This window comes from Motacilla alba, chromosome 4 (assembly GCF_015832195.1).
Source record: "Motacilla alba alba isolate MOTALB_02 chromosome 4, Motacilla_alba_V1.0_pri, whole genome shotgun sequence".
In the NCBI taxonomy this organism is placed as follows: Eukaryota; Metazoa; Chordata; class Aves; order Passeriformes; family Motacillidae; genus Motacilla; species Motacilla alba.
This window is the reverse complement of record NC_052019.1, coordinates 29,339,609-29,361,682: the sequence shown is the minus strand read 5'-3', so window position 1 is coordinate 29,361,682 and position 22,074 is coordinate 29,339,609. Positions and strand designations below refer to the sequence as shown.

The 22,074-nt window shown below is 40.2% G+C and overlaps 1 protein-coding gene across 9 annotated transcripts in view; it reads left to right on the top strand.

The window, feature by feature from the left end:
• MTUS1 (microtubule associated scaffold protein 1) overlaps window positions 1-22,074 on the top strand; it is a 125,917-nt gene that overhangs the window by 90,213 nt on the left and 13,630 nt on the right. For 7 of the 9 annotated variants that reach the window (XM_038136099.1, XM_038136098.1, XM_038136100.1 and 4 more), the window contains 2 exons: window positions 3,012-3,229; window positions 15,773-15,839. In XM_038136099.1, the coding sequence (XP_037992027.1) occupies window positions 3,012-3,229; window positions 15,773-15,839 (285 nt within the window). Of the gene's footprint in view, window positions 1-1,938; window positions 1,962-3,011; window positions 3,230-6,084; window positions 14,996-15,772; window positions 15,840-22,074 lie in introns of those variants that run through there. The other 2 variants (XM_038136107.1, XM_038136106.1) reach the window with 2 other exon arrangements.

Here is a 22,074-nt window from a genome sequence, read left to right as displayed (position 1 = left end):
CTTTGAAAAATCACTGTTATTTTTTTCTTTACTGGTGTGAAGGGTAGAACTTTAGATGGTGATTCTGTCCAGTTACTGTACTACATGCAGTACTTGAAAATCTGATTTTCTGTCTTCCAAAACCAAGCTTTCCAACTATCAAACTTTCTAACTTACCAAGCTTTCCATTGGGTAAAGGGGTTTTTGAGCCTGCTGGAGAGGAGTCCAGAACCTGATTTAAAGGTGGAAATTGTTCTGCGTTACAAGTCTGACTGTACAGAGCTGGCAGGTGAACCAGCCCAAGTGAGAAGGGCTTGGGCTGTTAACCAATAGCGTCTTTAAATTAGACTCTGTCATTGATGTGGTGGAATCAGTAATCAAACTCATGATGCTTTTGTCTTAATGAAAGCATGGCTTTTGTTTTGACACCACAGCATGCCTTCTATACAAATCTGGAAACGATCTGTCATTGCCCAGAGGTACATAGGCCATAAATAAATATCATAGTGTCAGTGGTGTTAATCTGTAGAGGCAGTTCATGCTACAGAGGGCTCATGCTTTTCAGCATTTGAAGTGGCTGTGTATAGCACATGTCTATGATAAAATTGCCAGCAGGAATGTCCCTGAGTTTCACTTCATGCATGTTTTTCGTTCAGCTTTTTTTAGTGTAGTATCAAGGGCTGGCTTGGTTGGATGCTTGAATGAGCTTCTTGGAAAATACTTGGTGGTCTGGGCAGCAGGATAAAATCAGTGGTATGAAACTGACAAAGTGATAACGGCTGGCTGACCTCTGGAAACAAAGGATATTTGGAGCCTTTTGTCAGTTGTGGTTAGCTGTTGTACCACTGTATTTAAATGAAACTTCTTCATTAGGCAACTAACTGTGTGATGTAATTTTTCCCCAGCGTAAAAATTGTCTGCAGTTGTTCAGGTTTAACACAGCACTGTCAGCATCCTAGAGGTGGTTGTAAAACTAATTTCAAATATTCAATTAAATTATGACACTAGCACCTGTATCAGTGAATCTACCCAATACTCTTACATCAAGGATAATGCTCTAGTTCTCTATTTGTCATAAGTGGAGCATTCAGGAAGGGAGGTGGAATACATGAGAGAGTAGGAGTATGTAAGGCAGTAGGGAAGGGAAGAACTGACTCTACATGTTTATTTTCTAATCCCTGCTCTTTTTTTCCCCCCCTCTCTTCTTGATTATTATTTGTTGTGATTTTTGAAGGAGCTTCAGAAGGTAACCAGTAGTTTCCTACACAGTATTGTCCATAAGATTGGTGGAAATTTGACACGGTTGCTCTCAGATGTGAACTGGTATTTGTGTAAAAGTGTACTTAAAAGACGTTGTTACACAGTGAGAAAATAAGTGGTCATGTTAGTTAAATAGTGGTAAAAAATAACTAGAACTGGTAGCCAAGCTCGATGCTTTTGTCCTACAAATTTGTATTTTGATTTGGGTTGATACACCTTTTAATAGCTCTAATATTAAACTGCACAATGGTATGTTTCTAATTTTAACAGTCTTTAACACTCTGCGTCTCTGAGCAGAAGTGTAGGGAAGTCTCCAAGAATACAAGGGCATTTGAACATTATAAAGCATGGTATGCTGACAGTTCTCTAACTAGCAGGAAATCTTGCCCGGAGCAGATTTATCTGGAAAATTAATAGGCTCGGGAGGCACTTTATACCAGGCTCAGGAAGGCATAGACTATGTTAGTATTTTGAAATGGAAAATTATTTTCAAAGACTTTAAAAACAAATGCAGGCTGTGGAAGACTGATGTATTAATACAATAGCTGATATGTCAGTCAGACTAACATTAACTGAGAATTAAAGCTTTTGTTCCTAATACTTTCTCCAATTATGAGATTGAACCTTGCACTGCTGGGATGATTTTAGGGTAATTTGACAATCTTCAAACCAGGTGCTTGGGATTCAGAATAGATTGAGTTTATTGCTTAGTTTGTCCCCTGGTTTTTTTGTTTTGTTTTGTTTTGGTTTGGTTTTTTTTTTTTTGCATGTTCCTATCTTTCTTTTATCCAGATCTCACCTCTCAGGTTTTTTCACTCTATCATGAAGAAATCTTGTTAAGTTGAAACTGTACAAAGTAATCTGCTTAGATGTCTTCATTAAATTGCCAAGGGATGTTTATCTATTGCATCAGCCTTTTATTGCAAAATTGTTTGCTCATTCCCTTTGTGATCAAGGGGGGAAGACTGGCCCTATCTGCACAGCAGTACTGTACTCCCTTTCCAGTCTGAAGGCAGCAGAGAAACCTGAAAAGACAGTGTTTATGAGTCAAGTGCTGATTTATGTAATCTGATTTCCTCTGACGTGAGATGATTGTGTACTATAAAAACATTGAGGTTGCCACAAAACTAAGAATATTAAATCAATAATGTAATTTCAGGACTGTGAATATATATTGAAATATATTACATTTTAGAGCTTTCTTAAAGTCTTATCCTTTATCTTAAAATATCCTTATCCTCTAACCGCTAGCACTAAGAAATGCTGCAAGACCTCTAGTGAATAAAGCTCAGGCCTCAGCTGCAGAGAGGGGAGTATTTACAATTAAAATTTTAAAAGGAAGAGGAATAACAAAGGAAATGTAGAGAAAATGGTTTTGTATTCAGCAGTACTTTAGAGTGCAGGAAGTACGAATTCTATGTTGCACACTAAAGAGGACAACTCTTATGTTAGAAATAAATTACTGAATAGATAGGACAGATATCTTGCCTTTTATAAAAGTATTTTTTCAAAGCCCAGTGTGAAGAGTATGCTGAAAAGTATGCCACAGAACACATGAAGGTGAGGATGAAGTACAGAACATGGTATCCAAGTTTCTGGTGTTAGGAAATTTATAGTACTTGCTCTGTAATGCTAAAATAACCCTTTCTCCTAGTTAGTATTTCAGCAAGTGTTTGTAGAAATTTATAACTACTTTCTTTTGCACCTGTCTTTACATTTTGGTGAGATTTCAGCATGAAATGCATGTTGATTTGTTGTTGTTGTTTTCTTAGTTGACAAGGGCAAGCAGCGAAGTGCCAAGAGCTCATGCATACGGACTCAAGCTTCCACAGATGCACGTTCACCTGGCACAAAAGCAGCCGAGTTGACACAGTACAAAACAAAATGTGAGACCCAAAGTGGAATCATCCTGCAGCTGAAAAAATTCCTGACATCCAGTAACCAGAAGTTTGAAGCATTAACAGTTGTCATCCAGCACCTGCAGTCTGAGGTAAAAACTCACAGCTCATCAATTTTGGCTTTAATTGTTTGAACTCTTCTCAGCAAGGGCTTCAGAAAATATTAATATACTGATACTAAATTTTGTGTTTCTGTTCCAGTGGTTTCTGTTTTCCTGTGAAGGTTATATTTCTAGCATTAGTTGGCTAGAAAAAGAATCAAACCCATGACACCGGACTTTGTGGCCTCTGCATGCTTCACATGCTCTTTAAAAGAGTTTTTAAATGTTTGTAGTCAGAGGGTCCGTCGGGGCTGAGTAGCTTTCAAGTATGTACTTCAGGTTCTGCCCTTGTAGGAAAGAGTAGTTTCAACTGATAATCTATATGGCCTTGCTTTGTTATCTGACATTGGATGGAAGAGCATTTAGGGGTGGATATGTTTTTGAGCTACTCAGAATAAAGTCTGAGTTGTTACAGTTTAATTTATTGAATCCTGCATTGTTGATGGCATCTTAAAATTACAAATAAAAATACAGAAATGCATATGGAATTATAGAGTGGAATGACTCGAATGTGGCTTAATCTTAATTTTTCGAATCTGTTTGAAATATGTAATGACTTAATCTGTTTGATACTACACTAGAAACTGTTGATCTGCTTTGAAAACTTTTGAGAAATGGAAAATGTGAAGTCAAGGAAATTATAACAATTATGCGTTTATACTGCACAACTGATGCAGGCTTTAATTGCCATTTCTCTTGCATTTATTACTAATGTTGTAAGATTGGTATCAATTTCCTTTCAACTTTTCTGCTACATGGTGATTTTACAGTCTGTATACAAAAAAGCACTAAACTGTCTTAGTATTCTGGCAGAAATGTAACATTCTCATGGGATAATATCTGCTTGCTTTCATTTAATCTAAAAATACTGCATTTATCTCCTAGTGTGGTTCAACTCTAAGAGCAGTGGCTCTTAGCCAGTTTTCTGGGATTGGTTTGGTTGGGTTTTTTAAACTCTTGATTGAAACACCTTTCTCTGCCTAAGGAACTAGTTTGAGATCTTCAAAGCAATTTGATACAGGATTTTGGATGCCTGTCATCTAACATGATATTGTGAAATTTTAAGTGAAATTCTCACCACTAAACTTCTGCGCAATCTTCTAATTATGGTAGAATAAGCACAATGATTTTTTTCAGTAACTCTTACAATTAAATGTCTTGGCCTAGTTTTTTCTCTCCAATATTTTTTATTGCAACATTTTAAAACTCGCAAATACTTTATAAATGTCGTGTTTAGTAAGAAGCAGCCCATCATACTAATTTGCTTTTTCTAGGCTATTTTACTGGTTGCTCTAGCCTAAATGTGTGGTTTTTTGAAAGAATATTCAGGGGTTTAGTTAAGGAAAAGGTGATTTTGAAGGAGGGAAGAGAGAACTGCATGGAAGAAACTAGTGATTTTGCTCCTTATTCTTCTTTGTTAGTCTTTTTCAGATGGAAAGAAAAAATATCTCTGTCAAATTATATAAAATTAGTAATCTTGGACAGTTAAGTTTGAGCACATGAAATTGAGCTAGATATGACACACTGATGTATTTTCATGCCAATTATTGATTTTGAGATTGCTCTCTCCTTTCCTGGGGTAAGACAAATACTTGCTGAAGACTCATAGCCTTACTCTTGTGGAAGTATCACGGGGATGAGGACTCTTCTGCCATGGTGCTGTAAGGAATACTTAAGCACTACTTGTTAGTTAGCTGTGGGAAATATCCTGAAGGATTTCACTGTTCAAAGGAACACTGTGAAGAGTAGTTTTAATTTTGTTCATTTGTTTGAGTTTTTCCCTTTATGGTAAGGGATGGAGTCTGGTTTAGCTAACAATCTTAGCTACCCATAGGATTACTTGTCTGAAGTATCACATGGGGAACTCTTTAATGTAGTTTTCAAACTCTGGATAAACTCAGGGAAAAACTTAAGTATGGCTTTGACTCATGAGGTAGGTTTTCATAGGTTAACTACTGTGTAGCCAACTGAAAGTAGCCTCAGCTTCTCTGTCTTCAAAAAAAAAAAATTAAAAACCATGCTTAGCTGATTACACTAGGAACAAAGCTGTGCTTTCGTTCTTCCCACTGGACCAAGTGTGAAGTGACATGATACAGCCTAAGAAACAGCTTGATGGAACCAGAGGGAGGACCTTCTGTGGACTCCTTTGGTGCTGCTCTGTCCCTGCAGAAAGCCAATTCAGCCCTCCACTACCAGAAAGCTAAACCAGCCAAGGAGCGTTTCTTTGCCAGGTGGTGACGTGTATTGTCCTAATATTTGGTCAGAGCCAGTGTGAGGGTGAGATGGGGTGAAGGACAGGCTGCCTGGCCAAATAGAGTAAAGTACTGGAGTGAGCACTTGGGTCACTTCAAGGCTGGGCAGCCCAGCCTGAGCCTCTTGGCAAAATCTGCTGCAGCCTCTCCTGCTTTATCTCCAAAGCTGAGGTGACTGGGATATGATTTGCTGTTACATTTGTTTGGTTTTACTGTCATGTGGTTTTGGTTTTTTTTTCCCCCAAGAGTTCCCAATATATTTCTGCACAAAAGATTAAAGTTATTTCTTATGAGCTCATTTGAAGTGGAATATAGCTGCAAACAAAATCAGGACTTGCTGGCAATGCCTTCTGTCAAAACTGCAGCTAGCACATTGGAGTGAGGTTGAGAGGCTGCTGTGAAAGGGTTAAATGGGATTGAGCAATGCAGCTCTGATGTTTCTAGCTGAGCAGGAATCTATCAAAAAACCCTGAGCTCAAACCTGTTTGTTGCAAGAGTTACCTTGGAGCTGTCAATAGTAACAGCTGCTTCTGATAAAACCTTCCCACTTGATCTGTTGGTGTGTCTTTAGGGAGGGTGGGGAGGGTGTCTCTGCTTAGCTACCTTTACCAAGACTCTTCTGAGTTAAAAAATCCTAAAAGTCAGATTTCTACCTCCCAGGAGCTATTGTTGCACTGGGTTAATGCTAGATGGAACCTCTTGGCATCCAGAATATTTGATGGCAATGAACAGTGTTGCTGATGAGAACACGGAGTTTTTCCATTGTTGGACAGCTGTGTGTGTGTGCTGGCACACAGATAGGAACACATGTTAAACTGCACACTAATCACAAAAGCAAGTTGAGTCTTTCTAGAGTGCTGTGCTTCCCCTGATCCCCTGGTAATTCCTGTTACTTCATTACTACTTTCCTGTTTTGTAAGTTCAAACAAGAAACAAAAAGTGGCAGTACAGAGGAAATGGTGAAATTGGCCATTTACAATAAGCCGAGTGCCAAGGAAAGCAGTATTCCATTAACCTTCAACTACATTGAGCTCTGAAATTTGCACTACTGCATTTGAGTTCATCTTTTAACTTCCACTAGTATTAATTTTGAATGCATTGTCCCTTCAGTAAGAGATATTTTCACCAATGCTTTAAATATGTGGTTGGCATGTCTGTGATAAGTCAGGTTGGGGATGCCACTCTTGCAGCTCTCCCCTCTTGTCCGTAGCCGTTGTGTATGCTTGGGTTTCTTTAAGAAGCCAGTATAAAAAATTGCTGTGGGTCTAGTTTTACAGGCCTATCCGTGTTGAAAGTGTTTTGGGTATGTCCCCGTGCAGTGGTTCACAGTGGGAAGGAGTGGAAGTGAAGAACTGCCAGTGCTGGGGTGGCGTGGGAATGTGTGCCTGAGAGGTCTGCAGCTGTGGCTAGGAGCCAGCTGCTCTCTTGGGAAGCAAAAAACCCCAGTACATCACCAGCTGATGAGGCTGAGGCTATGGCAGCTCCTGCCTGAGCCTCTGCTTCCTGCCTCCTGAGAGGTGTTCAGCCCCTTCCCCTGCCTCAGGGCTGCCCCCGAGGCTGTGTGAGCCCTGCAACTGGGCTGTTCTAATCTCCAGCTCACTGCTGAGTATAAACTCTTACATCTTTGGGAGTGGAGGGTGATTGTTTTAGCGGTGTGGTACTGGCTTAGTTTTAAATCTAGTTTCAAATTTGTCTAAGGCAGATTTTGCTGTCAAAGGAAAGGGTAGTGTGTAATTAGAATGGCTTTGTAACTGTTCAAAGTATGAATTGATATTTCATCTTCTCATTTCAGTGCATAAACTGCTACATTCAGAACTACTACTACTAAGCTGTTTGAAAAACTTTAGATGGTAAAATGTTTACATTACCATATTTTTTTGAATATCCATTTTTATTTTTCTTGTTTAATAAATTAATCCAAATTAAGTATCTTGGTAATTCTCTGCAGATTCTGATATAGAATTGGGCTTCAAATATGTATCTGTGAAACAGGGTACTACAGAGATGAAAAGAAACTCAGTTTCACTGTTGTGCTTTTCTTGGCATGGTCATGGGAATGCTGCTATTTACTGATCAGACTTTACTTGGGAATGTTGTGGTGCCATCTTTAAGAAGTTTCCTTAGTAGGGGAAAAGGCCATTTGAGAGGGTATAGAGCCGTGACAGTAATGTGTGGGTAACACTAATTGTGGATGTGACACAGGAAACAACATGAGGAATATGCTAGAAATGGTGTGACTGAGCAGGCTTCAGCATTTCTAGGTGGAAATGGAAATTAACCATTAGTATATGATCTCTTGTAACTGGCATTTCCTGACATGTGCATGACTGTAAGAGTCAAGATGCTAGTTTCCTTGGGAATTTAGCAGTTTAAAATTTTTTTTTCCATTTCAGAATACATGAACACATCTATCAGAAATGTTTGACCTGGCCTTTGTGGAAGTTCAGCAGAAAATGTTTGTTTATCAAATGAGAAGTGCATATCTAGGTTAAGGGGTAGAAGTACACATTGCATCACTAGACTCCAAGAGTTTTGGAATAGTCATCTTTTGACCTATATGTCCTGTTGTTTAGAGCAGCTGTCTTTGAGGAAAACTTTTAGTTTTGATTTTCTAGAACTTAACATCAAACTTGTCCAGTTTTCTTTAGAATTTTCATACCAGTGTATCTGGCTTCCCAAAATATGGACATAACTTTTTATGAGAGAGAATAAGGATATGTAATTGAGATAATTTTTGTGCTTATTTAAAAAAAAAAAAAAGGAAAAAAAAAGAAAAATCAGAGGTCGATATGTAATATCCTGATTTTGAGGAATGCAAATGTTTTCTGTTTTGTAACAGAGAGTATTTGAGTAATACCACAGTAGTTTCCCTTTGTAGAGAAGACCTAGGCTCTGGAAGCCTGTGTCTCATGGGTGGCAGTTGGAAAGCAAGGAAGTTTCAGATGATTCTCAATGTCTCTATAAACCATGGTATGAATGAACAAGAATGTTTTGGCAACAGATTGAAAATTTGTGAGCTCTAACATCCAGAAGAACATTTTAATCCATTAATTACTCTGAAACTAGGCTCTGATGGAAATAATCTTTTAGAAGATGTGTCAGTTACGCAATTTAAATGGTACACCTGCGTGTTCAGAATGGGTTACAGCTGAAGAGAATTGGGAGTCCTGTCCTATAGCTACTCCTAGCAAAAGGTGTTTTGGAAAAAGACGCCTTTGATGAAACAAACTTGATGTTTCAGGCAACCAGTGCTGCTTTCCACAAAGATCCTGATTTTCATGACTACCTCGTTATTTCTTGTAATTTTTTTTTTTTTTTCAAGAAGCTGAAGAATTAATGACAGGAGCAAAATAGAGGTATCTATTGCAAAATTTAAGGGAGCAGTTAGTAGAAGAAAGAGAGCAGCATGTTTCAATCTTGTTTCCTTCTTGATTTGTACTACCTTTTCAAGTGAAATTCCAAACAGTCTTAAAAATGAAATTAATAGTGCATATAATGCTCAAGGATAGGCTCTTATTAAAACATTTTGAATAACTTTATATTGGTAATAACTGTTTTATAGATGTGAGAAAAACAGTGACAGTATAACTTGTCAAAGTTACAAGGTATCTGGTGGCTACTGTGTCATTCAGATGAGTTCAACTGAGACAGAAAGCTTTAACAAAATGGTGAGAAATAAGTAATCAGATGAGGTAAACTTAGTTTTTATGAGATTGGAGTTTCTACAGGGAAGGAAGGAGTCATTCTGTGTGAGAAGTAAGAACTAATGTCAGCATTCAGAAACTACAAAGAAGCTTAAAGTAGTTGTAAAGTAGCAAACAGGCTGTTACAGAGAAGTATAATTAAATAGCCCATATTATTACATCTGGACCTATCTTTGCAGGGCTATTGCATGAAGGTGGGCATGACTTCTAAACTGGAAAAAAAGATCCCTGCAAGCGAGCCTAAGATCCTATGTAAAGCTTGCAAAAGCATAAAGAGCCCGCAAGTAAACGTGTTAAATACATAGTGACTCATAGGAATCCTGTTTGGCTGGTTCTCTGCTGTAGTGTTTTCTGCCTTAGTGTTTCATACACTAAACATCAGGGAAAAAACCATCTGATTCTCCATAGACTTACCTAGTAGATAAAAGAAGTAAAATATTAAAAATTGCAGTAAATCTCTATCAGCTAATCATGTAAATGCTGCATTCTGATTCTTAATTCTGCTTGATGTATGTCAAGGTGAAAACTGATGGCTTATTTCATGTGGTAAGAAGGCAGTGCATAACACAAATAAGGCCAAGAGTAAATGAGAAGTATTCATTTTACTATATATTTATTGATTTGAGAGGGTTAATGACATTTTTATTTTATCACAGTAATAGTCTGCTGCTCCTTTCAAAAATATGCATGGAGTGGAGTGTAAATCCTGTTTGTTGTGCTGCTTCCTTGGCTCATGTCTTTAGCTTGCTTTTGCATTGGGTGGTGCAGAGGAACTGACACTGCAAGGGGGTGTTAAATGAGGTATGGAGTAGGTGAGTTTATAAGAAATCAATTTCTAAAATTGCTAATATCTAATGAGACGACTTACCTAGAGGACTGGATTTTGCTAGGAAAGAAGGGACAGGGACAGGTAGAAATACTGTGGTATAAGGACCAAAATCCTCAAGTCAAATGTCAAACTACAAAGCGGATATGAATGGCCCTTTTGTTGTCCCTTCCTAATTACCTCAAGGCTATAGCTGGTGACACAGGAGTGACTGGAGTTTATGCAAAGATGTGACTCAATTTCTACACTACAGCCAATGATGGTGATCATGTTTTTATGACTGGAGCAGCACAAGGATGGAGTAGACATAAATATCTAATGCTTTGTACCCAAGAGGAATATCTCCTTGGATGAGAAAGACATCCTGTTGACAACTGAGACTGTACCAGTATTTAAAAATATTTAAATTATGATGGTTTTTTCCATATAACCTCAGCACATCTTCAGTAGGGTGTAACCATACATGTTCCAGAACTGCTTGCAAATTTACTAATTTACTAAGTTTTTTACATGCTCAGCATTTCTCTCTAAGTTTAATTTTAGGAGTAAGTGCTTGTGGTTTGTTTTGACAGTAAATGGCTTATAAAAACCAGACTCTTCTTTCCAAGAATAGAATTAATTTGGCCCTGTGTATGATAGTAAAACACATTTAAGTGCTTCCGTTCGTTGCATCGATGAATTAGTTTCATGCACTCTGAACAAATTTTATCTACTCTGTTATAATAAAATGCTTTTTGAAAAGAGCACTGTGATGCTTTTATATTTAACACTTAATTTTCTGCTCCTTTAAGTTGTGAGTCTTGAAAGTAGTTGTTTGTGAAGTGTATTGCTGATGGAAACTAGAAGGCTGATTAGAGCCTTCCCAGAGATGTTCCCACCTGCCAGTTACACCAGTGAGAGGTTCAGTCGCTGCGCTTTGCCTGAGACCCGGAGCTGCCCGTCCTGTCTGCACACTGCAGAGGGCTTGGTACTGGCACTGTCAGAGCCCTTCACCTTCCCTGGGCAGGAACCACGTTGCATCCTAGCACTGAGATTAACATTCCAGAATGGCTGCTCCATTTGTGTCATGGGAAAATTGCCACAACACAGCCTGATTCCCTGGGGTGAATCAGTGGCCTCACAGTGAGTTGTGTCTCTTTCTTCACAATGCACCAGTGCTTTGCGGTTTTTGGTTGCAGCAATCTTTAATGCTTCTTCTGAATCTGTTACTGGGGTACACTAGGCAATTGTGGCAGGTGGCTTATCACATAGATGTCAGTCTGATATAGCTGCTTGAAATTTAAAAAGCAACAATTACTGTATTTTGGTGTGCAAATGTGAACTTTTCATTATTGGTTCTTGTGAATTTTTCTTTCTTTAGTACAGCTCCAGAAGAGTACATATTTGTTTCCCAAAGGAATTTGCTTGTTTAAAATGTGAACTGTGATGTTTGGATAATTACTACCAGATTGGGCAATGTTAGCTTATTTGGGGACACATACTCGAAACCTGTTTTCTGCCATGATTTGCTTTTTTATATTGAGTAACTGTTGAAGGACTTGCAGCTCTTATCATGGATTAAAAACTTAAAAAAAGTGATTAGAACTTTTTGACCAGGCACAGCCTGTGGCTCTGAAAGCCCTGATTTGCAGGTAGAGCATGGGGTTCCCACACCAGCATCACCACACCTGGCCAGGAGCAGGAGCGTGCTGGGAAACCTGGCATAGTTGCACATCCTCACAAGGAAATACAAAGTTGCTAGTTTGCTGTAAAACTTCATGCTCTTGTATTTGTGGTCTGCAAAGTTGCTGTGGCATACTCAAGGAATGCCCACCTATTCTAGCTTGAGAACTGCTCAGAACCTGATGTCTTGGAGGTAACTTGGTTCTGTCTTACGTGAAGATTTGGTACAGGTATGTAGCCAGGAAGGCTGTTTGTTTGTGTGCTTGGTACAAATATCCCTCTTGCTCATTCTGGAATGTGAACTTTTGTAGAGCTTCCTGCTTTAAAAGCAGAGCAATGGAAACTGTTCAGACAGTGATATGTCCTCACCCTTGTTTGTATCTAAAATGACCCTAGGCTGGTCTGTTTGAATCTCAAGCTGTAGCAAAAACAGCTAGTTGCCAGGAAAAATACTCTTAAGCCTGTAATTGGGCTGCATAACTGCCAACAAAACAAACATGAATGACAAACTTCGTAATTTATTCCATTCCTGACTTGGTAGTTTTTGTAATCTTGAAGCTGTGGTGTTCTTTAACCTTCTACCTTGGGCCTCACCTTCTCAAGTGTCTTTGGTGTGGGGCATATGTCTGCCTAAACTTGTCAAATTTTCAAAATGTGAAGGGTTTTTTAACTGGCTGATTTTCCTCAGAACAAGAAATGTCCAGGTCTCCCTCATTATGCTGAGAACTTTTTTGTAGCACTCAATGGCAAAGGCTCACCACTCTTATATTGCCTGTAGCAAATCTTTTATCCCTAAACTCTGTTCTTGTTCTTTCCTGTAGCTTCCATATTTATGGTAGTGGGGAGTTTTGGTTAAAGTGCAACCTATAATAGATTCTTTGTAAAAAAGAAAAAAATAGGTACCAAATAATCTACCTGATCTTTACATAAATTGATAAATTGTACCAGAAGAAATTGTAAAGGGGTACGAAGATCCTTCATGAGCCTCTGACAACTAAATGAGGATGATCTTTATTGCTGGATTTATCTGGATAACAATGCCAAAATTGCTCAATCCTGTATGCTCCAACTTGGTTCTGCTCTTCCAATTTCTGGTACTGATTTTTCAACTAGAATCTTGTTAAGCATAAAACAGAAGGTTGCTGGATATTCTAGCCCAAAGCTTATGCATACCTGTCTTTAAATTAAATACTAAAGATAGGCCCTTACTAGATTATTCAAGTGCTTTTGTAATTTTACTGCATTTAGATTTCAGGTTTTGGAAACTATAAAGTTTTCTTGGGGAAACCCCCATACCTGCAGCTTCAGTTCTTTCAGAACTTAGATAAAAGTGTACTAAGTTAACTGCTAGTCAGTCTGACTACTTTAGGTGGCTGTTTAATCATATGAACAACTTGGTCTTCTTATTTTAGCCTGGCAGTTTGTTTCTGAAGGTATTTGTGAGCAGGAGGTGATGATACAAATCCATCTGGATTGCTCGGATTTGTTAAACTATGAATGGGCAAGCTGAACTGAGGCAACAGTTTAAACAACACCAGTAAAAAACAACAGGGCTTAGGAGCAGCGAGAAACATGAAGAAGATTACAAAGGCAGTGTTACTCGATTTCATTTTGGATTTTTAGTCTTAGCCTCTCGTTAGTCCTTAGTATGTGCTGATCTTGCGTGCCCTTGTTGCATCAAATTTCTTTAACTGAAAGCAAATACAAAATGTGTGGACCACAAAGAAGCCTGTTTGGAAGCCCTAAATTAAAAGGTTAGCATGTCCAAAAGTTCTGCAGCATGGTACAGCCACTAGGGAGGATTTGAGATCCTTTACTGACAAAGTGCGCTGGAAAAAAGCAGGTTGTGTCCCAGTGTGTAAAGATGCAGCTCAAATAACTCACTGTAGCATTCCCATTTTCATCATCAGATGCTGTGTCCATAGTGGGAGCACTGGCATTGAACTGGAGTGAGATGACTCATCTCTCCCTTCTGAGAGAGGCAGGGAAGAGCAGGGCAAGTCCTTTTAATAACTGAGCTCTCTGCTCTCCTGAGAATTTACTGTGGAGGTGAGGCGTGGTGTTCAATCTTAGCCCACTGACACTGTAAAAAGCCTCTAAGTGCTTAATATAAAACGGCAATACAGCTGCTTAATAGCCCTACCGAAGTGCAAAGTGTCCAAAGAATTGTTAAGACTGCTTAAATTGAGTGATTAAAGGGGAATCTTTCTCATACAATGTCAAAAATACAAATATTTCTACTAAAGGGCTGGCATTTTCTTCTAACCAGCCTTTACAGCTGCATAATAATTTCCTGAAACTTGCAATGAGCTTGAATTCAGCAATTTCCTGAAACTTGAAATGAGCACGTAGCATAAAAATTACTCATTTTGATTAATCTTGTGTCAGACCTTAATACATGACTGGGTTTTGGGTGCTTACTCTTTCTAGTTTTTCTTAAGAATGGTGTATTTTACTGGTTTATTTGTTCTGCAGGCATGCAGTGAGTATTCCCTGCCTCCAGGATGGGCTGCTCTTAAGATGCAAGCCTTTGGTCAGGCTGCAGTGAGAGTGAGCAAGGGCAAAGGGGGAGTTTGGTGTAAAGGTGAGGTTTTCCCTGGGGAGAACCAGCTGTAGATGTGGCTTGACCAGTCTGCAAATTCATTTACTGTGCTTAGTTGCGGACAAGTGCGTGGATTGGCCACTGGTTTTTGTTTTTTGTTTTTTTTTTTCTTTTCCCTCATGTATCCTCGCTAAAGGAAAAGCATGCAAAGTGAGTTTCAAGCTGTTTGCATGCACTGGGGCTGTTGAACATAAGCCTGGGCATTGACAGCAAAAAGCTGCTGTATCTGTGGCTCTCCCATTCAGTTTAGGCCTCCTGTGGCTTATTTTTGCATCAACAAAGTGTGAAAGAGGCGTACAGCAAGCTCGAAACAGCTAAAAATAAGCTCGGTTATCTGCAGAGAAGGGCAGCGTTCCCTCGGTGATCCCGGCTGCCGTCGGAGCAAGTGGAGATCGATCGATCTAATGTCTGGGCTCGCCTTGCATAAAAGAAGGGCTGTGGCTTTAAGTAATCGCTGGCTGCTTGTGCCAATTGCGGGAGCTGCAGTATCTGCCGCTGTCGGGAGCGCCGGGCGCGGACGCAGGATAACCTGCGGAGGCAAGGTCCAGCCTTGACGCTCGGCCCCGGCCAGACCTGCCCGGCTCGGTGGTGCCGCCGCCGCCCGCGCGTCGCCGATGAGGGCCGGGGGGCCGAGCGGGGGGCTGCCGGCGCTGGAAGATGGGCTGCTCTAGCAGCAAGCTGTGCCTCTATTCTCAGTGTGCTGCAGCAAGGGTAATGAGTGCTTGTTTCGCAGGGAGCCGGCCGGGAGCGGTGAAGCGCCGTGCCAGGCGGGCGCGTGGACCTTGTCACCTCCGCGCGTGGCGTGAGGCGGGGAGCGCCGGGCCGCGGAGCGCTGTGCCCGCGCTGCGCCCCTGGGCCACAGCGGCCTGGCCGGCCGCGCCTCCTGCCCGGGGCACTGCTCCTGGGCGAAGCAGGGAGATGGGTGCTTCTGCTTTGTTTGATCTGTTCGCACCTGCCTTGTGAATTTCTCCGTATAAGAAACACCATCTATCTTAACATTAGGAGCTGAGAGCGGCAGGGTGGGTTGTATTCAACTTTGAACAGGGCTGCGCCTTTTCTTCATGGAAGACTAAGCATTTAGCAAAGTTGATGGTTTTCTGTTTGAGTAAGCTTAAGATAAATATTTAATGCATGCCTCTTTCACATATACACTATACTTCTGTGCCCTTGACATCTACTGCTTGATTTGTTCTGGAGGCTTATGTTGCTACACCCACCATAAAATATATAATTAATTGCTGCAAAGTAGGATTTCAATTGCAGAGCTGTCCTGGAAAAAGCTGTTCTTTGTTTTAAAATATAACTTCCTTAACAACAGAAGAACATCTGTGTATATTGTAATAGCTGAACTGTTATCCTAAATGAGTCATATCTTGGCTTCTTGCTCTTGTTTTTCCTACAGAACACATGGAAGTTAATTATTGGAAGGTGCCCTGCTCAGACCACTAGTAACCAAACGTTTGGGGTTTTTTGTTCTTTTTTCTGCAGAGGGAGGAAGCACTGAAGCAGCGGAAAGAGTTATCTCAAGAACTAGTTAACCTTCGAGGAGAACTAGGTAAGAATTTATTTTTGCATTCATCATGAGAACAGAAATGCAGCAAAGCAGATCTGCAGAAGGCAGATGCCCTGGTACTGTAATGGCAGTCATTTAATTCCCTGACTGAATTCCGCTCAGATGCTTTAAGTGCTGCGGAGCCCTGACAGCGTGACCCCAGGTTCACGGAATTCCTGGCACTGATCTGACTGCGCCTTGCGGGGCCTCCTTACAAAACGTCTCTGATGACCAGAGCACTCACTTCTGAAAAATGGGAGGATGGCTGACAGCATACATACTTTTTGTTTGATCCCTAAATCATTTGTGTGCTGTCTTCTAGAGATTCGCTGGCAAAAAATTAATAGACCTGTAAAACATACTATGCAAAATCTGCATTTTTGCCTTGGTGACCTGTAGGTGAATGAGTGTAAAATTAAAAGAAGGAAATGCTTTCAGGCTGATGAGATTAAATCTTTGAACTCATCCTAATGGATGGCTATAACATGAAATTGAGCTATTATGTGCAGGGGCTGGTTTTGCCAACTTTGAAGCTTGATTTAACTGCATTTAGTGGTAGCTCCATGTAATGTATTTGAACTTAGCAGATGTTCCAGGCAGGTCTCAGTAGGGGCTGGCTTTGAAAGAGCCTGGCCTTTCCCTGCCTTTGCATCCCTCTGTCCTCCTTGTGCCAGCATTGCTGCAGGGGCAGCCATGCCCCCACTGATGCAGTGAGCTGCCTGGGGACCTAAGCCAGCTGAGACTATTGCCTGGTAGTGCTGTTTTGCCGAAGCTGCCTGCCCTGACTTCAGTATGTGACTGAAGGAATCCTGGGACCAGAGCAGAGCAAAGGGAGGGAGTAGCAGGGTGCAAGGTCGCATCCCTCATCAGCTGCAACTGATGTTCTATTACCCTAAAGTGACAACAGGACTAGAGTTTTAATGTGGAAAAGGTCTTCTTGCATCATTAAAAAGTTGTGTTATAAACTTTATAAACCAGATTTCTTTTTATTTATGTACTTAATGTGATTCTCTGAGCAACCCCATTTGTTTACCCCAAGAAAACTACTTCAGAAGGATTACTATCAGAGCAAAAAAGTCTCCTTCTCTAGGCTTGTATCTTCAATATTATTTTTCCTTATCAGCCTAGATACTATGTTTATCACTTACTTAAAAAGGGAAAGTTCTGCTTAGATGGGTTGACCAAAAGCTGGCCAACACTTTTGCCATTACTACATTTGAGGGTTTTGGTGGAGTTCAGGTTTTGAATGCTTAGCTCTTTGTAAGGATGCCTCATGCTTAAATGAGCTTTCCATAAACTTGTTATCTTCCTGCTTTGATCAGCAGCCTGCTGAGCTCATAAATGAGACTCCCATTGCTGGCATGTGCCATTCAGTAGGTTGATAACTAGAAAAAACTTCAGATGCAACTGTGCCTGATGGATCTGTGACACCCGAGTGCCCAGAGCTCTCAGACAGGGATGCTGGCTGATGTGCTGCTGGATGACATCATCATCTGCTCCCCTCACGGAGCTGACCTTCCTGGGTCAGTTCTGCAGGAGCATCTGAATGGCAGCCTGAGGCTCGCTTCCTTTGTAAGGTTTCCAGACCATGGTTTCATGAAGCATTTATTTATCTTTATGCAGCTCCTTTGTCTTAACCACGTCACATGTCTAGCCTGTCTGTACTGCTCTCCTCAGCATGTAAAGGGAGTGGATTTAATTACAGAAATGAAAAACTATCCAGGTCTTCAATTCTATCTAGCTTTAAAAAGAACTTGGTTTGGGTTGGTTTTTTTTTGAAGTTAAATTAATAATTTGTTGACAAGGTGTGAGGCATTCTTAAAACTGTAGCTTTAGCGGAAAATAATCTGCTTAAATACAAACCTGCTAATCAGCTTTCTGTTGACTCTGTTAAATGGATACAGCTGAACTTAAGTTTTCCATAGACTGTTTTGACGTAAGTACTGTGGATTTTCATTCACAGTATGATCTAAGCATACGTTTGCTGGGAAAGTTAAAAGCAGTTTGAGTCTTATTTTGGTCATGTAGATGTTTTGTGGAGTCCCAGCTGCCATGTTTTTAATGACTGTTGGTTTGCAGTTTGGGGACAGGCAGTCTGAAAAGAGGAACCAGGTGTGCACAGCCCAGTGGAGACTGTTCCCTGCATGCTGCTGAGTTTGAGTTTCCTGAAGCTTGTGCAGTTTAGACTTCTCAGTTTCTTACTTTGAAGTTTAACTGTGCACGTTTCCAACCTCCTTGATTTACCTTGCAAGACCGAATTGACTTGCTGTCAGATAGTCTGTTTTGCTGGATTATTGTGTCTGACCATTTCTACCAAAATGCCTTTTTGTTTAATGGTTTAAATATGCGTTCCTGTCTAGAATGTGACTGTGCCAGCCAGGGGGTGATGGTTACCAGACAATGCTTTCTGCTCTCAGTAGCTGGAAACACGTGCAAGGATTAGCAGTGATAGGTGTTTGGGGCTGGGCTTTTCCAAAGGGGGATCAAATTCAGTAACAGTTGGGTTCTGAACTTGGAATTCCTTAAAATCTCCAGCTACTGGTTTACTGATACTGGTTTAAATGAAAGCCCTGTAGTTCCGGGAGCCTGAATCAGCTAAGCATGTCTTGCTTGTCAACTGTTTCTCTTCTTAAGATGCAAGCTAGTGCGTAAACTTCTAGTTACCTGTTTAATTATGTAAGTAGAAATTGCAAGGGCTGCATATTTCTTAAGAACTATGAAACTATTCCTCTAAATCAATTGCACTCCAAATTGTTTCAGGGCCTCCTTGCAACCATGCTGGATGTGATCCAGCTGAGTACTGCTACAAAATAGCAGGTGCAAAGTTGACTCAGCCGGCCCAACCTTGGCCCGTTGCGCATTTCCATTCCTGAGGCTTTCTCCATGACCTGGAGAGGCCTGTGTTGTACCCTGGACAGGCAGCCAAATGCCAAACCCCTCTCTCTCACCTCCAGCTGCTGCATGGCAATCGATAAACTGTATTTCCTTCAGAATACCTTCATGTTCTTTTTTATTACTAAATTATCTTCAAGATGCTTTGGAAGTTCAGATAGAAGAGACTGTTGTGTTCTACAGTGAATGTGATTTGGTTTTCAGGTTAAGGTGATCCGTAACAATACTTAATTATAGGTAGATGCTTCTTTCACTTATTTGAGACAGGGCCTGACTTGCCAGTCTTCATAGACTTGCCTATTTGCCTGCTTGAACACTGTCACTTGTAGTGTTTGCAGCATAGGGGATGTGAATTTACTTCCCAGCAGAGAATTGAGGGTTTCACATTATTTATTCAATCATGTCTGCTTAAATGTTGCTTAAAGCAGGCTTTTTTGGCTACCTGCCTTGTCTAACTTCCCCAAGAAGAAAAATATGCAATGTGGTTTAATGTCCTGTATAATTAGTCTCATTATGGAAGTAACACCATGAGAAACCTGGTCATAAACTTGAAAGCATGTTTGGGTAGAAGAATTTTCAATATTGAGAATCTGCCAATACCATGAATTAATTACTATATAGATATAAAAATATATATTGTACAGGGAACGAAGTGAGCCTGTCTGTAGCAGACTTACTGGTTAAGTGAACATACAGCTTGCAGTGTGAAATACAAGGTTTGAGCAATTAAATGTTAGCGCATTGTAATATCACGTAGTACTAAATACTTGGGCTTTTTTTGTGGTAATTATCCCCATTTCACATCCCCCACGCCTATTAAAATGCTGACAATTTACTGTCCTAGTGAACTCTGATTTAGAATTTCAGACAGTCTAACGCCTTTTCGTAAATCATAACTGGGTCAGTGAGTGACTTGGACAATTTTATGAAGATAACTACTGTTTGCAAACCATTTAATTCAGGGTTCAAAAAATCCATTGTATTTTATCTTAGAGCTATGGTTATGGTAGCTTTTAGGGAAATATAAGTTGAAAAATGTTTAGTCTAAGCAGTTTAGCCATAAGGGCTGTATTGGATAATGGTTTAATAATTAGAACAAGAAAAAAAGTGAAAGGAGATGCTGCACAATTGTAAGGTCTTATCTCTTGGCTACTTTTAGTGAAAATACAAAATAGCTTTTTTGGAGATACAAAAGCAACTTTTGTAGTCCTCTCCTTCAGCTGCAGCCACTGTTGCTGTGGTTTGGATGTGCTGCTGTTTGCGCCGTGCAGGGAGTTGCTGTTTGCCTGGTTCTCCATGCTGCTCTTGCAAGCATTTGTTTTATGATTTTGGCACTTAAAAAGCTTCATAGTGAAATACGCAAGATGCAAGTGGATGATGGTAACTGCTACAAATAAAGAGAAATTTTACATGTCAAAACCAGCATTTCTGCTCTGAAGATTTGCTGTTACCAAATGTCAGAAACTTTCCATGATTTCTGAAGGTCATGGTTGGGCCCAAAAGAACCCGGCTCTTCATTTATAATTTGAGGTGTTTAGAAGCCTAAAAACACAGATTAATCTTGCTCTGTGCTGTACGGATACCGGGAGAGACAGTTGGGAAGAGAGGCTATAAAAAATAAATTAATGGCTATGCTATATGAATACAGAAGTAAAAAGATTGCTTCTGGCTGCCAAGTATAGCATTCCATATGCATTATCCTGAAAACTGTTTAGTGTCACAGGTAGAATTGAGCAAACTTCACAGACAAACAAATAGTGCATCTTTTCATCTCTCTAGCTTGATTTTTCCCTGAAATGCTGTTGGACAATTTGTTTCCTGTTGGGTTTTTTTTTGCTCAAGGTTTGTGGTCTAAAGATGTGGAATTGTGGAGAAAAGTAATTCAAGAAGGGAAAGGAAACACAGTAGTAGTGTACAAAAGCTCTGAAGTATGCACTTCAGGTATCTCTGAAGTGGATGAGAAGTTGAAATAGATTTATGTGTTTGCTACTGGAAGAGCACATGTTCCAGTTACAAATTTTTCTTCAAAGTTTAGCATGAGTTCAGTGAGAATACTCTTCAGTTGAGCAGCAATCAAGTTTGGTTAGTCAGTGGTTAAATGGCCAAATTAAGGAATTTGGGACAAATCATGAAAAAGGCAACTTTCTTTTAAAAAAGCAGAGCAGTTGTAAAATACATGATTCATTCTGCAGAGGGATAGGACTAAGCAAAATACTTGCTGCACACATTTCAATCTCAAGTATTTAGACAAGCTTTGGTTTGTGGGACATCTCATAATTTCAAATTAACAATTCTATAGTTGGTGTTTTTCCTGAAGTCAGGAAAAACCATGGTCAGTTTCCTGCACCACCATGATACTGGGAGCTCACTGGTTGTGTAGGAGTTCTGCTTCTTGTTTCGATGGCAGGGACATAAGTCAGGCTTGTGATCTGCAAGGAAGCGTTGCAGCCTCCAGGTTTGTGGAGGCCAGAGTTACCTTTACGGTAACAACTTTTAACTGCTAGTCCAAGTTTCAAAAGTTTTTTGTTTGCCTTTGTAACATTAGTCCTCTCATAAATCTGAGTTGCAAACTGCCTGAAGGGGAACTGATGCGTCTGTTTTCTTTAACAAAGGCGTGGTTTGCTATTTGCTTTTTTTCTGAAGTGCTTTGCATCATCTGAAGTTCTGCGTGCTGACATTTAAAGATAAGGCAATGATAGGCAGCAAATTCTTCTGGCTAACTGGAGGCAAATGAATAGCTCTGGCCTTGCAAATAATGAATTTCATGCCTCTTCCTCTGTTGGTTATAAACAAAGTGAATCATTTGAAGCATTTTGCTGCAGTTACCTCAACTGAGCCATGCAAGTTGCCTGCCTCTCAGCTATGCCCTTACACTGCTGTAGAAGGTCAGCTCCATCTGCATGTGATTGGCTGTGTAATACCTCCATTTGGCTTGCTGCCTGGTTCTTGGCATTGTAATATAATATCACCTAACAATGGTGTTACCTCTTCTCCAAAAGTGTGGCAATGCAGAGTACAGATATATTCAATAACTTTGTGCCACTCCAGTGTGGTAGTAGTGTGAAAGCTAATTTATTTTTTTTCCTTTCCCCAAGGGAGCAGTTGTTAGAGAAGTTTCTGAAACTAATTGAGATAGGGGAGCAAAAACTTCTTTTGGTGCTGCTGCAGAAAGTAGCAAAAACTGTGAAATCTGCTTGAATTGCAGAGTGTTGTGGTAGGTTTCAGTTGAGCCTCTATTGCATCGTTGCCAGTCAGAGAATGAAGAGCTTGGCCTAAATCTGTCCAGATCAGCAAATCTTTTGCACAGACCCAGCATAGCTAAGCTTGTTGTTAAGCCTAATTCAGG